We start from the raw sequence: 15,387 nt of genomic DNA on the forward strand, positions 1-15,387 counted from the left end.
CTCCCTGTTGTAAGATTACACGTCCCAAGTGCAAAACGCCTAGTAAACAATCTGGGAGATTGGTAGTAGTACTAGTACTGTTATTTTCATTATCATCATTTCAATCCCACTTTAGTCCATTACCTGAATACAAGGTCAACTGTATCATAATCTCGTGGCAAAGAGGACTAAGAGTTGCCTAATGCAACGAACCCCAAAGATGTAGTTATATTTGAGCCACTTGGTAAGATACATCCATTTGAAAAGTAAGTCAATGAGCCTGTGATTAAAAGACGAGGTTGCTAACAAAAGAAAACACGGCTTAAAGTGATGAAACTATATTATAAATTTAAGTTCTTTGATGTTGAAGAATTTTAAAACATTTTTCTTTTGTGATGCATGACTCCTCCTCTGTATAATGTACCGCAGTATCCATCAGGAGCTAACGTTTTTAACAGATGCAGAGAAGGTAAATTATCAGGAGGGAGGTGACCTCGGTTAGGGGATTGAATATATAGGTCATGGCTAACCTTTGTGGCAATGAAAAAGTCACTGATAACCCCATTTTCTACAAAAAAGAATATGTGCCCCAAAGATACGGACCTACGATAACAAGGGAGAAAAAACATAAAGCGACAGATTCTCCAAAAAAGTTTTAAGACCTCTACATGCGGAGAGGGGGAGTGGGAAGGGGAGTTAGTCATAGATCCTACCCATCATTTGTTGTTTTAGTGAGTGTAACATATACTGTTAATTAATCATACAGCTTCCCATGATTTCTGTACAATGCAATTTGGAAGTAGCCGGTTTTGTGGGGCATATCTGAGAAATATTTTTAGTATTGAAACATTCTAGTAACTCAACTTCTATCTGTATACAGATTTTGTGGTCCATAGTTTATAAGGATTTTATAGGAACCCTTTGAATTTCTGACTTTTGATAAACTGAATGCTATTTAAAGAGTACTTTGTATAGTCTAAGTACATCATGAAATGAAGTCCAATTAAGCTCCCCTAAACAAATAAATGAATTCCTTTATGTTTTGCTGGAATAAAGCTCATAGTGTCATACCCCAGCTACAAAGTGAGATTTGTATGGAAAACATTACTCACTCTCAACCGCTTTAATTTTTTCACTTTTAAATTTGCAATAAAGTGCTTGAGATAAACCCAATATAGAATGTACAGTCTCAGGTAAATGACCAACCCTAATAGCACAGAATGTATCTAAGGGAGGTTTGTTGAGCCTTGGAAGCTATATTTCCCCACCAAATTTGGCTAACTTTTAACCAGTATTTTTTCAAATAATTTTCTGCACCATTCTCTCCTTCTCTTCTAGAACCCCAATTACAAGTACATTAAACTGCCTGATATTATCCAATAGGAAATTATTGTGCTGGGATTTTTCTTCTCCATCTTCTTTCCCTCTGTTTTTCAGATTGGATAATTTTCACTGACCTGTATGCAAGTTATCTGATCTTTCTGACATCTTTCGTCTGCTAAGTTGATCCAGAGAACTTTTTATCAGATAATGTACTTTTCATTTCCAGAGTTTCCATTTGATTCTCTTTCATTACTTTCATTTCTCTGTTGAGATTCCCTGTTTCAATTCAATTTACTGTAAAGTCTTGAACATATTTTTAACAGCTTATTTAAACGCTTATTGTGTTTTTCAACATTTGGGTCATCTCAGGATCAGATTCTATCCCTATTGTTTGTTCAGTTGGTTGGTTGGTTGGTTGGACTATGGGTCATATTGTTCTGGGTTGTGCCAATGCAGTAACTGTTTATTGTATGCTGGACATTGTGAATGAACTACTGCATGGAGCGTGTCATTCCTTTAAAAGATGTTGGCTTTGCTCTGGTGGGCTTTTAAAGTAGTTATAGATCTTCTGGGTCTTGTCATCAGTTTTATTCTGTTAGCGGAGAGCTAGTTAGTCTGAGTCCTAACATGACTTGCTCTTAGTTCTAGCCGGTCCCCCTGATTTTAGGCAGTGGTCCCTATTCACAATATGGGCTCTCTAGGCCTCCAAGAAGCATCCTGAGTGCACAGGGTCTCTCAGTACGGTATGACTTCTACTATCACAGGTCTGCTCTCCGCTAAGAAGGTCTGTGCATCACTGAGTCTCACGCGTGCCTGTCAGCCCAGCCCTCAGCTGTGCCACCTGGGAACATGCCTACAGAATTCTGGGGCCCTCCCATTGTCAGTTCCCTCTTCCTGGATTCCCGTTTCTGCAAATTCCATTTCAGTAACCTAAAACAATTTCTACCTCATCACCTCACCAAGTCACTGTACCACCTGGGCTCTGCTTCCCAGCTTCCCAGCAAGAAAAATGCAGAGTGACAGAGGGGTTATGGAGCTCATCGTATTTATTTTCTCCTAAGGAACACAGTCACGCCCTGTCTGTTGTTTAATAACTCACGTAATTGTCTCATGTATTTTGTTGTTTTATAGTTGTTCTCAATAAGAAGGTGGGCCTGCTATCGTTTAATATGTCATGGATTGACGTGGAAATCTTATTTAATTTTCACAATGTTCAAATACTTCTGGACCAAAAATTCACAGGTGTGGTATAGAGAAAAGGTTAGATGGGGTGTAATTGTAGATTACGGAGGTCACGTGTAACTTTGAGGTATTATATTATAGAACAGAAAATGAAATGTTCTGGTTTTGGTGAGAAAGACATGCTCTCGTGCAAATTTTAACATTCAAATTTCTACCAGAGGGGAGGGAACTGAGAGTGAGAAAAGTTCTACTAACTTACAGTCGCATACTTCAGTCAATAGAAATGGCATCACCCTGCAAATCACAGCTGCAGGTGGCATTTCCCCACAACTGCTTAGTCATATTTGATTTAACTTCTTTAGGGCCTAATCTTAAGATTTACATTAACTTGATTGTCAAGAGGCAATTTGGAGTCAAACATTATCTTGGATTATCATGTATACTTATCTCTATAGAGAGATAGATAGGTCTTTGACTATAATAACCAGGATAATCTCTGACTCTCAATGAGAGGATACACACACACGCGTACATAGGATTGGCTTATTCATACATATCATTTTATATTATGTAGACTACATATGATACAGTTAACTATGGAAAATATAGTCAGATTAGATACATGCATATTATATTCTACTTATCTGTATAACACCTATGATAAAATGAGTGACAGTACAAGGAGAGTTGACATAGTAGGGAAAATAAAGATTAAGGGAACTTGATCTATATTTCTGGTGTTGATATTGTGTGAGTTTATTCAAGCTGATCAAATTCTATGGAAAGTGTTTCATACATGTAAAAATAGGTAATTAATTTGTGTAACTGTTTTAGACTTGAAAATTCAGTCATTGGGAAGTTTGTGTGCAAATGTTAAAGTCTTATCTGTCCGAATTCTAGCTCAGTTATTTTCTAGACTCTGAACACACTCATGACACGTCAGCTCACCTTTGCTTAAGACAGGCATTGCCAAGACATGACATCGTGTCTATAAAGAGCCGTGGCATTTTACTGTTATTACTGGGGTTTCCCACCATTTCCTATCATGCCTCTTAAATAGTACAATAAAATATACTCACTCCAAAATATTATACGGAAAGTAACCCGAGAATCTTTTGCAACACAGTGCTCTGAACAAGGACCACCAACAGCCTGGAAGGAACGTGTGAACAGAAGCCTCTTCCAGCCTGCAGGGAGCTCCCAGCAGCGACTCACTCTGCCCTACTCACAACTCCTTCACCTCAGCTCTCACCACCAGCAGCCACAAAACACAGAGAACGTCACCAGGAGAAGACAGACACCTCCTTTAGACCATGGACTTTCAAAGGGTGAGGACAGTGTCATATGATCTTTTGAACAGTCAGGTACCTCCGTATGCCCAGCTGTGCTTTTTGATGATTCTCTTATACGTTTGGGGGGTAAGAGGTTAATTGTAGAAATAGTGTAAACCTGTAGGATTTTTGTGGAATGTTACTGGTCATTTTAGAGTTACCTGGTTTCAACCTGAAACGCTGACTTTCAGGCTTGAACTTACCCTCGCACACGGGCTGCAGTCCTGACCATGAGCCGTTGAGCAGACACGTTCGCTCTGCCGAGCCCCGCAGCTGGTAGCCCATTTCACAGGAGAAGCGGAGAAGGCTCTTGGCCTTAAACTCATCTCCAAGCCGAGACCCATGTGCTGGGGTCCCTGGATCACCGCAAAATCCAGGATTATTTCCTATGGAACACAAACACGTATGGCAATACTCAATGCCGTTAGACTCGTTTAAAACAGGGCTGTTACGTTTAAAGGGAATGAAACTTTATGTAAATGTGTATCAAACACAGTTACAGTCATACAGCATTCTGGAAATCTCCTGAGAAAGATTTTCTTTATTACGGCACAAAAACGGAAGAGGCTAAGAAATGGTTTCTGTGTAACTACAATCGAAATAGCTTATTAAAATATGGTTGTACAATAATTGATATTCTTTAGAAGAAATAAAATACTGGGGATGGTAAATGCAGGAATTGCTCATTGGAAATGCTGGTGAGGATGCTGATGAGGAGATGGGGGTGAAGGTGTGTTGGGAACGAAAAAACTCAAATGAGAGGTTTGATGCTTCTACACTGTGTCGGTCTGCTGATTATGTTTATTTTGTTTATTATGTTTACATATTTTGTTTATTATGAAACACTCATGGAAGAATTAAGTTGATATTTTTTCCAAACAGGATTGATTTAACAATTGACGACAGAGGCAGGAAAGATGTGGAAGAACTGAGAGGAAGCACAGAAAAGGAGGGGAAAACAGGGGCAAACTGAGTCAAGGTGAGCAAGCTTCCTACTCAGGCGCTAGGGAGACTCCTGCAGAGGAAAATGTGTCGTGATAGGTGTTTAAAGGGAAGGAAGATGAAGACGACGCTGACGCTATATCATAGAGGCGTACTTGGCTGGAACGGAATAATACCGACTTCAAAGAATGGCACCACTATCCAATACTTGGAATGAAGAGCTGACTGCGTCATGCCCACCTGTGCAGTGGGGCAGGGCTCCGCTCCAGTGACTGTCCTCCTGGCAAGTCCTGCTGCTGTTGCCTACGAGACTCCGTCTCCCTTGGCATGAGTAGTGAACCACGGCCCCAGATGTAAACAGGTCTCCAGTTAGGATGGCGTTGGCAGGGACCCCTGGGTGTCCACACGAAATAACTTAAGAAAAAAATCAAATCAAATCAATGAGAACATTGTTCCTGTTAAGCTGCTTTGTGTTGGTCAATGTCCCTTAGAGACTCATACAATCATCACCTATTAACAAAAAACACCCGGATACACTGCACATCGCTGCAGTGCCCTGTGGATAAGAAATGCCAATTTCCAGACGACCCTCCCCCTACCCGGAATAGTCACGTTACTGAAGTCCACGAAAGGGTCTGTCAATGAAGTTTTTGTTTGTTTTTTTTATTAGGTTAAGATAGCTTTGCTTAAGGTAGAAATTGATATTTAGGTTTTCAAAAAAGAAAGTCACTCTACCTAAATTTTTCCCATCTGCCCTTAACTGTATCCTAAACAAGCAGTGTTACACAAAATGTTAGAAACTAACATAGATTCACCAAGACTATTTCCATTATTTCTCCAGTTAGTATGACAATCGTGCTTTGCGTGGGGACAAAACTCAGTCAAATCTGCTTCCTCTTCCAGTTCCCATGTCTAGAGAGACCATCTAACAATTTTTCTTTGAATAGGTGGCAATCTAAAATGTTTAAGGAAAAAATATAATAATAAATTACTGATTAATGTTTTCCTCAAGTAGTCCACTCATTTCTTTATAATTACACCAAATCAGGCCCATCATCTAATCATAATTATCCCTCAAGAAGGAAAATTCTAGAATCCAGGTTACCATAGGATAGTAAAGACATATCTCTCCCTTTCTATAAAGTCCAAAATTAGGGTTAGCCATGGGCAAATTTTATACCACGTACAAACAGCTACCTGGGTTGATGATGCCAAAGAGTATTCAAAGGCTCTGCTGGTTTAACATCTTCGAGGGGCTGCATTCAGTCACTGACAACCCCAAAGTGATGCCAGCCAGAGGGGCAGGTTAGAAAGGTTGGAAGGCATCAGCCACCCACTGAGTCACATAAGCCCTCCTCTGAGACTGTCTCACACTGACATCCACTCACTGGACAAGAGGAATGTACCTACGGAGTCCTAAAAAGAAGCTAACTAGAGCTGAATCAGTGAAATTGTTGGTAAATGATCAGTTCCAGGTGAAATAAAAGAAAAAAATCAGTGGAACAGTATAACAGCAAAAATAGAGATGGAGGTTAGCTGCTGAAGAGCACGTGAAAACAAAACCTCCTCTGCGAGCGTGTATTCCCAAATTCACGGTAATTCCAGCAGTTAATGACCGCAGTGGTGGGAAGTCGCCCCTTGGAAAATGAGATCAGTTAAAACCTGGTTCCTGGAGGTTGGAGCATGCTGGCATCACTGCAACAACCAATACAAGGCTCACAGACACCAGGGAAGATGCAAGAGAAATCTTTGGGGAGCAAAACAAACAAAACAAATTTCTCTGAAAAATTCCCGTGTGTGAAGGCGCAGAAAACCAGAAAACATAAAGCTTGATGAGGATAGTAATACATTTACAGATGTGTTTTGTCATGTAAGCCTGTACGTTTGTTTTTGAAAGTCATCGCTCTCTTTCTCTGTAGAAATTCGTTGTTTTGTTATAGTTAGAATTTGAGACTGGTTTTAGATTGAAAGGGCTTTGTGGGACCCTGACTTGCAGGAAAAAAGTCTCCAGCACCAATGCACTCTGAAAATGTACTGAAAAACGCCATAATTGTCACAGGTGAAATGGATTATCACTTTCTTCAGTAAGTTCAATTTATAATGTGATTGTCATTTCCTATTTTTTCTACCCACACAAAATGAATACTAAAAAGATAAGGATTGTTTTGTTTTGTTTCTGACTGATTTTTAAAAGGCCAAGGAGAGTGACTCCTTTTCCTTCATTTTCAGACTATGTTTTAACAAGAAAATTCTCTCTGAGCTAAAGGACAATATGACTTTTCAAGTGAAAGAAAGTAATACTATTAGCTATTTGGGTAAAAAAGAAAGTGTCCTTGTGAACCTATATGGTCTGAAACGTACTGTTAATAGTGTTTTGAGGGGAGCCATAGCGGCGGCCTATCTTGTCTGTCCTGAGCACCCCATTCTTCACAGCAATCCGCCCTCCTCTTGTTTAAACCTATGGGTCAGGAGGAAGTTACGACCAGGACACTATCTTTTTTACCATGTTCATATCGGACTGTACCAGAAGCACTGATGAGACCCAAATCAGGCCCCTCAGAGAGCGCCACAGATACTAGGTCAATAGATAGAGACTCCGTTTACAGCCTCTTGCCAATATTTCTGAACCTGGGTCCAGACAGATGCATGGTGTTGAGAGATTCGGGGTGTTGATAGAGGCACCGTCTGGAGGCCGCTGGTGCCCGTTTGAACCAGTGGATTAGCCTCCCTGCTGGCCCGACGCAGGAGACACGCAGCAACAGCAGACACAGAGACAGCCTGGTCCAGGCGGAGCCCGCGAGCCGAGTCCGTCTCCCTCTGGGGCCAGCTTTGCGAGCAGGCCAGCACCCCCACCCCTTTCTTCCCGCGAAACTAGCGTGAGCTGCATTTGGTGATTTCTGGCCAACCTATAAAGTTGTCATAATAACAAATATAATTTGTGATGGGGGTGGGTAGAGAGAATTAAAAATCAGTACCGTTTTGAATACTTGAAAAAAACTGTGTTCTGTTGGTGGTGTTCTTACAGGGCTCTGTGGCCAAAAGGACCCTCACTTACCCAAACACTTGGGCAAAGAGCGATCCCATAAGCCATTTGCCATACAGGTTAAGGCAGAAGATCCCAGCAAGTAAAATCCCTTCTTGCAGTGATACACGACACTCGTTCCATACTCAAAACTCTCAGGGAAGTTCTGTTGCTCGTGACGAACGGCATTTTCCACAAAGCCTGGATCCGAGCAGTTCACCACTGCAAAGGAAAGCGCGGTGCACGTTATTCAAATGCAGCTATACGTTCATCAACAAAACAGACAGACAGGCAGAGAAGGCAAACTCCTCCTCGTGGTTTTAGAAGGTTGGTAGGACGACAGCATGACAGCCAAAGCTTGTGAAATCCTGTACCCTTGACGAATCCCACTTCCTGCTTTGGGCCATTATGCTTCAAAAACTGTCATGCAATATGTCGGCTACTATAGCACCTTTAACAACACGAGGCTGACGGTCTTTAATTGTTTCCTAATAATAGGCTTCTTCAATGTAAGGTCTAAAATTCGTTTCCCTGGTTAGGTTTTTATGTTATGAAAATGTTAAAATAGAAACGGCTGAAGTTAGTCTACATATTTGTATGTGACTGTGGTACTTCAGGACAGCCTGGGACACAGTAATTAATTCCCACCCCACCCTGACATGCACTAATGCTTCAATATGTGCCTAGGTAATTTCTGTTATGTGTCTAAAGCAGACAAAAATGACAACTCCTCTATCAACACTTAATAGAAGTGTAAATTAAGGCAGCCTCTGATTTAAGCTTCTTCCCCTGTAGAAACAGCTCCGGCAGTGACAGTGGGATGTGCCTGGTTCATCTGAATGACACTCTCTGAGCCTGAGTGCCGGCTGGCATCTGGGAGGGAACCAGCCACGTGCTTTCGCAGGTGCAGAGGAAAGAAAGAGCCCCAATTCTCTCTCTCTGACCCGCCTACCACTGAATGGGGCAGCTGCTGGGGAGCCGTGCTCTCTCCAGATATTTCTGGCTCAGAAGCCGGTAGCATGACAAGTTCCCAGGCAGCCACTGCACTCGGTGTCCCAGCGGCCAAAGGCAAACCCTGCCCGTCTGCACCCTGATTTCTCTCTGTCCCCAGGACGACGGGGTGGGCGGATCAGAGGCGGACAAGGGTCCCTTTCAGCGCTGCAGAATAATATCCTGTCCTTCTTAAACCAATCCTTAGTTGATAGAAGAAAGACAGGTTCTTTCGAGTCAAGGAAACATGTTTACGGAGCCCCGGCAAGTATTTTTAAGGCTCCATAGTGCATTGCACCTGCAATAAAATTGTCACCAAACCCACCACAATAGCAGGCATTAGCTATTTAGAAAAAGTGTCACTGACTTGCACGGTTATTTTTATGACCTGAAAAACGCCTGCATCGGCCCATTGGGCACTTAGAGTTGCATGTCAAGCCCAGGAGACAGAAACAGCTCCCTTGTGTCTGACCTTCAAAAGCAGGAAGGTGTTGCCTTGGCCCGAAGGCCAAAGACGCTATGGTGTCGAGTTTGAGCTTACATGGCGCTTAGAGGACGGTCCCCAAACCACAGCAGACTCTCTGCAGTGAGAGGAAAGGACACTGCTTAGGCGACCCACATGGAGGTGGCGAGCCTTCCTGCGCCAGGGCGCCCGGCCCATGCCTCATGCACCCCGGGACTCCGCACGCCCCACCGGGCTCCTCCTTTCTTTAATTCATAGTTTTATATTCGGGCCCAGCTTTCCTGAATGCAGCCTGATTGTGCGGTGGGTGAGAAAGACGAAGTGCACAAAGCAAGTGGCATTATGTGTTTGGGGTCAAGAGAAGGGTGGGGCTGGAGGCAAGAAGAGAAAGAAAAGAGAAGCAGTTATCGCTCCGGTAACGGTGAGGTCCGCCTGCGTCCCCCCCTTTGCCGGCCGAGGAGAGCAGGGCTCTCTGAGCCCTACCATGTCGGGAGGACAGCTGCTCAGAATTCACGAGTTTCATGAAGTTGAGAGGACAATCGAAGGTGAGGTGACTATTCAGTGTATCACACAGAATAAATATTTCCAACTTGTTTACTTGGATGAATCAAAATTTAAACGTAGGATTACCGGTCACCAAAAGCAACTTATGATGACTATTTTTCAAACATATGAAAGTTACCTTTCATCTTTTATCACTAACTGATAAGAATAAAGAAATTGGTTTTAGGTGTAATGAGACATTCGGGTTTGATAAAGAAGGTTCTGATTGATTATAGTTGATTCTAGTTAAATTTCAGAGGCAGGTGGGAGTGGGGGCAGGGAGACTGAGCACCTACTATGTGCCAGGCACTTGGCTAAGCATTTCATGTGCACTGGCTTACTTAGAACTCATGGGAACCTAAGAGGAAGGTAGTATTTCTTTGACTGTTCATGGAAGAAAACTGATATTCTCCAGTGAACTTGAGGATTCACTACAAGACCCTGGATTCAGTGATGCAAGTTTAGTGAGTTTTTTTTGTTTCCTTTTTTATTCCTCTCTAACCAGAACAGAACCTTCACTCTTAATTTTCTTTATACTCGTGTCTGTAATAGCAAAGGACATATATTTTAATTCTCTGAGTTTAAATGGCCAATCCCACAAAACTGTAGATAAGAAAGAGAAAATAAAACCTCCAAACATTTGCATGTAACACAAAAATTATTACACAAGGAAAGAAAACATTAAGTGACTCATCCTAAAACTGCCAGACTTGGTATACCTCGTTTATTTCTCCTTGAACTGACTGAACTTTTTAAGCTCATGTTGACACATATTTGAATGTAGGAGACAAAGATTCAGAAAGCTCTTCTATAGAAACAGGGGCCTCTGGAACAGTAGGCATAATCTGATTCTTAAAATAAATGTGAAGACATTTGTTTTCATTCCTTTTTATGAAATTTACATCCATATAATTTATTTATTCCAGAAAGATATTACTACTAGCAAAAAGGATCCCTTCTTTTATTTATTTATTTTCCTGATCCTGTTTGTAAAGATAGAACCAGGGGGTGAGTCGCTTCCTGGATTGGAGGGTTCTGATTTATCACAAACACAGCTGGCATGGCCAGAGCTTTTCCCTGGGAAGGGCTGAGTCTGAGGGTAAAAGGTGAGTCCAGGGTGGAGAGACTTTGTGGAAATCTGTGTCTAAGTCAGCCTGACTTTCGCACAGATTTACTGGGAATTCATTCCGAAGTCCTGGTGGGATTTCTCTTCTGCATCATTAACCAGATGCTGTACGATTACTCAGGATTCCACAGCTCATTGACCTCCACAGATTAGACATCTGAGAATCACATCAAGTATTTGGAAGAAGAAATCAAGCACGACGTGATGCTGACATGAGACACGACACCCTGAACCATCTGGGGGTTTATTCAAGGAACCACATAAGGTAAGAATCAGGCCATACTGCAGTACACACCTTGAAGAATCCCCGGAAGTTTTATGAATAGAGTAGCTATTTTTGTTAACTTTAACTTTTTGAGTTTCATGCCATTTTTTTCTGACGCTTCACTGTCTTTATAAGTCTGACCTGCTTTTCCTGGTCGAATAATATGCATGTAAATTCTGTGCACTAGATTGTATCTCTTAGTTCATAAATGAAGCAAAACAGAGCACAGAAACACGAGCGGGAGGCAGCCGGGAGATGAGGGGGTGATTTCCGATCCCCTCGGCACTCGGACGACTGTTTGTCAGTCATCTCCTCCTTCATCAGACGTTTTTGAAGTGTCAGCTTTTAAAATTAAGTACTAATTTTAAAGTTCTGCTCTTCCAAAGGCAGTGTCAAGAGAAGGAGAAGACAAGCCACAGGTTAAGAGAAAATATTAGAAAAGACATAACTGATAAAGGACAGTAATCTGAAACATTACAAACTCTTAAAACTCAACAATAAGAAGACAAACAACCCAACTAAAAATGGGCCAAAGACCTTAACTGACACCTCAGCAAATAAGACCTACTGATGGCAAATAATCCTATGAAAAGATGCTCCACATCATATGTCATCAGGGAAATGCAAATTAAAACAATAATGAGATTCCACTACACACCTATTAGAACGGCCAAAATCCAGATCACTGACAACACCAAACACTGGCGAGGGTGTGGAGCAACAGGAGCTCTTATCTATTGCTGGTGGGAATGCAAAATGGTGCAGCCACTTTGGAGGACAGTTTGGGTTTCTTACAAAAATAAACATACTCTTACCATACAATCCAGCAATCACGCTCCTTAATATTTACCCAAAGGAGTTAACAACTTACATCCACACAAAAACCTGCACAGGAATGAATACAGCAGCTTTATTCATAGTTGCCAAAACTTGGAAGCAACCCGGATGTCCCTCAGTATATGAATGGATAAACTGTGGTCCATCGGGATGATGGAATATTATTCACCACTGAAAAGAAATGAGTTATCAAACCATTAAAAAGCATAGAGGAAACTTAAATGCATTTACTAAATGAAAAAAGCCAATCTGTAATGGTTATATAGTGTGTGATTCCAACTGTACGACACTGTGGAAGAGGCAGAACTATGGAGACAGGAAAACGATCAGGGGCTGCCAGGGGCTGGGGGCAGGAGGAGGGATGAATAAGTGGGGCACAGAGAAACTTCAGGGTCGTGAAAACACTCTGCAAGATATGTGGCGGTGGTGGATATGTGTCACTCATTGTGTACCTGTCCAAACATACAGACCGTCTAACACCAAGAGTGAACCCTCATGTCACCTGTGGACTCTGGGTGAGATGACGTGTCCATTCAGGTTCATCAATGATAACAAATGCACCATCTGGTGGGGGTGGTGACATTGGGGGGTGATGTGGGGCTGTGCATGGGTGGGGGCAGGGGGTTTATGGGAAATCTCTGTACCTTCAGCCCAACTTTGCCATGAACCTAAACTGCTCTAAAATATAACGTCTACTAGAAAAATAAGACCATTCCTATTTTTCAAGAAAAGGGAGGAAGGTAAGAAAAGTCAAAATCAATACTGAAGACTTTAAAACACATTCTAGCATTCTTTAAACTGTGCCACGGATATCTAAAGGACCTAGTATCTATTGTAAAACACCAAAAACCATTCATAAATGATAGGCATTTAATTTCTTCTCTCTCTCTTTTTGGCATAAGTTAGAGGAAAATGAAGTCCAGAAACAAAACAAGTTTTGATAATTAAAAGCCTGCTGTTTTGAACTTACTCAATCTGTCATTTCGCCAGAATGTACTGTGTCCAGTGGACAGAGTCTCAGCGGCCGTGGGGACCTTCTCCCCCTAATTAGCCCCCGGAATGGTATCTACTTAAAGGTGTGAAGTATTACACCCATCGCTATCCTGACCGCGTGCAGCATGGCATGCGGAACACAGCAGGTGCTTAATAAATGTTAGCTTAAGTTGAGTAGAAGGGTTTGGGGGGAATGGATATAGATGGTTCTCATACACCTAAGGCATCAAAGGCACAGTTAGGCCGTGACCCTGTGTGAAGATAAACTGAACCCAAATTTAAGGGCCTTCATTTGTAACCATTCTTTCAGTTGTGCTGTTTTTTTCCTTGTTGTAGAGGACAGGGAAAACAGTTTGATTAAAGGTGTTTAATCTTTTCCTAAATCTTTGCAGCTGCCTTACCGAGTGCCAGACACCTACAGCTAAGCCTTTCCACTGCTGCCCACGTACTCAGGGCTCCTGGCAGACACATGGGCCCCACGTTTCCCTGTGAGAGGTGAGGGTGAGGCTGAGCGAGTCACCGTGCTCATCACAGCCACGTGCATCACGATACTGGTAAGCATTTAGGGTTTGCCAAGGTGGCCCCACGTGGAAGGCAGAGGGGCTAGAGGTCACTTAGAAGCCAGCTTCCTGCCCTGGCTCACACATTCCAAGATGTCCCCTAACCCCGGTCACCCCGTTCCATGGCCCTGACTAATACAATTATGATATATAACCTATAACCTACAAGATGAACTTGTCAATGGCCAAGCTGACCAGAGCCCCACGTTGTCAGGAGACCAGCTGGAGCTTTGGAACAAGAAACCAGGGGCATCTCTGTGAGATACTCCATCCCCCCGCAAACAGGACACACCCGAAGCCTGCTTTCTGGGGACATTGAGAACTGGGAACCTGGGGTCTCTGCTCTTCACAGCAAGTCTTTCCAACATTGAAAAGGGAGTTTTAGAGGGAAGTGGAATTAGGAGGCTTTACTTTGTCTTTGAGCTTAAGCCAAGCACTCTGAATAAGACACGTGCCAGACTCGACAGTTTGTAGCCAATTTCACATAACTGCTATTTAAAACATGCCTGGATTCCCATTCTGCTATTGTTGCATTTGAATACAGCTCCCTTGGAGCCCAGTGAGAAGGTGGGTGATTGTCAGAGCAAGGGACCTCCGTAAGTGTCTGCCTTTAATACCATATTATTACCAAAAAATCCAAACCAAAACAACAAAAAACTTCACCTTCACATGGAAGGACATGCATGCGTCTTCAGTAAGAGAGACGTTTTAATGGAAAATATTTGAAGGAGATGTTTTAAGGGAAAGTGTTTGAAGCAAAACCTTAAACAGCATGAGCTCAAACATCTAGAAATACAAAAACTACAAAGCAGCATTCCCTTGGAAATTTAGGTGTTAGTCCAGATCTATGTGTCGATTTCTAAAGAAGTGAATTTCTAAAACTTGAGATTTAAAAGCAATAAGAACTTCTCAAATATATCCATAAGGCTAGAAGCTTAGGGACCAAAGATGTGGAATATATGTGGCAGAAGTAAATGAGCACATAAATGGAGAGAAAGACAAACAGAAGACGAGTAGTCTTTGAAGTAGAGAATCCCAGGGATTTTTGATTGAATATCTGGCCAATAGCAAGAAAGAGGCCATGGAGCGATTTGCACGTTATACTCAGAAATGTTTTCCCACCACAACAGAAGGCGCTTGCAGAAGCCCTGACTCTGGAGGGGAAGCTTCACCCACTATGCACGCAGACAGGCTCCCGGGTGTTATCGTCAGCCCTCACTAACCCCGGAGGCAGCTCTCCTACCTCGGCAGGTGGGCAGAGGGCTGCTCCACTGGCCGTTGCTCCTACACTGGGCTCGAGATGCACCCTGCAACAAGTAGCCGGTGTTGCAGGTGAAGTTCACGACATCATTCAGGTTGAACTCGCTGCCATTAGTGAAACCGTGCGCAGGGTTCCCTGGGTGGCCACAGGTGATGGCTACGGAGGAAGACAGGTCCACATTAACAAGTCATCACTCTCACTTGGCATTCCTTATTAATACATGTACGTGTATGTTAAATGTATGAATTAAGGGGTTGACAGCTAATCAGGTATGTTGCAGATTCTGTTTATATTTGGAAGGGAATATTGAGAGAAAGAAATCATGGGCTGAACCCACAGGTTTTTATTATAATCGTGGAAAATAACTAGCGCCTGGCAAATGTACCTTCTTCATCATCATCATTATTATTTCTTACATCATGATAGAATATCAGGTAATTTTAAAATAAAGCAGTGAAAAACAAGAGATGCTAAATTTTTATCGTGAGTTTTGAATTTTTTTCCCCCTTAGAACACACCAGCTAACTTTGTGGAACTCTCATCTTGAAACAGTATAGGGACTTGGATGAT

The 15,387-nt window shown here is 42.3% G+C and overlaps 1 protein-coding gene across 1 annotated transcript in view; it reads right to left on the bottom strand.

Annotated features, from left to right (window-relative positions):
- CSMD1 (CUB and Sushi multiple domains 1) overlaps positions 1–15,387 on the bottom strand; it is a 1,433,388-nt gene that overhangs the window by 26,474 nt on the left and 1,391,527 nt on the right. Inside the window, exons 54-57 of the mRNA XM_065899861.1 lie at positions 14,800–14,973; positions 7,813–8,001; positions 4,998–5,171; positions 4,019–4,201 (exon numbers count right to left, since the gene is read on the bottom strand). Of these exons, the coding sequence (XP_065755933.1) occupies positions 4,019–4,201; positions 4,998–5,171; positions 7,813–8,001; positions 14,800–14,973 (720 nt within the window). The remainder of the gene's footprint in view (positions 1–4,018; positions 4,202–4,997; positions 5,172–7,812; positions 8,002–14,799; positions 14,974–15,387) is intronic.

Source organism: Phocoena phocoena, chromosome 21, assembly GCF_963924675.1.
Source record: "Phocoena phocoena chromosome 21, mPhoPho1.1, whole genome shotgun sequence".
Classification (NCBI taxonomy): Eukaryota; Metazoa; Chordata; class Mammalia; order Artiodactyla; family Phocoenidae; genus Phocoena; species Phocoena phocoena.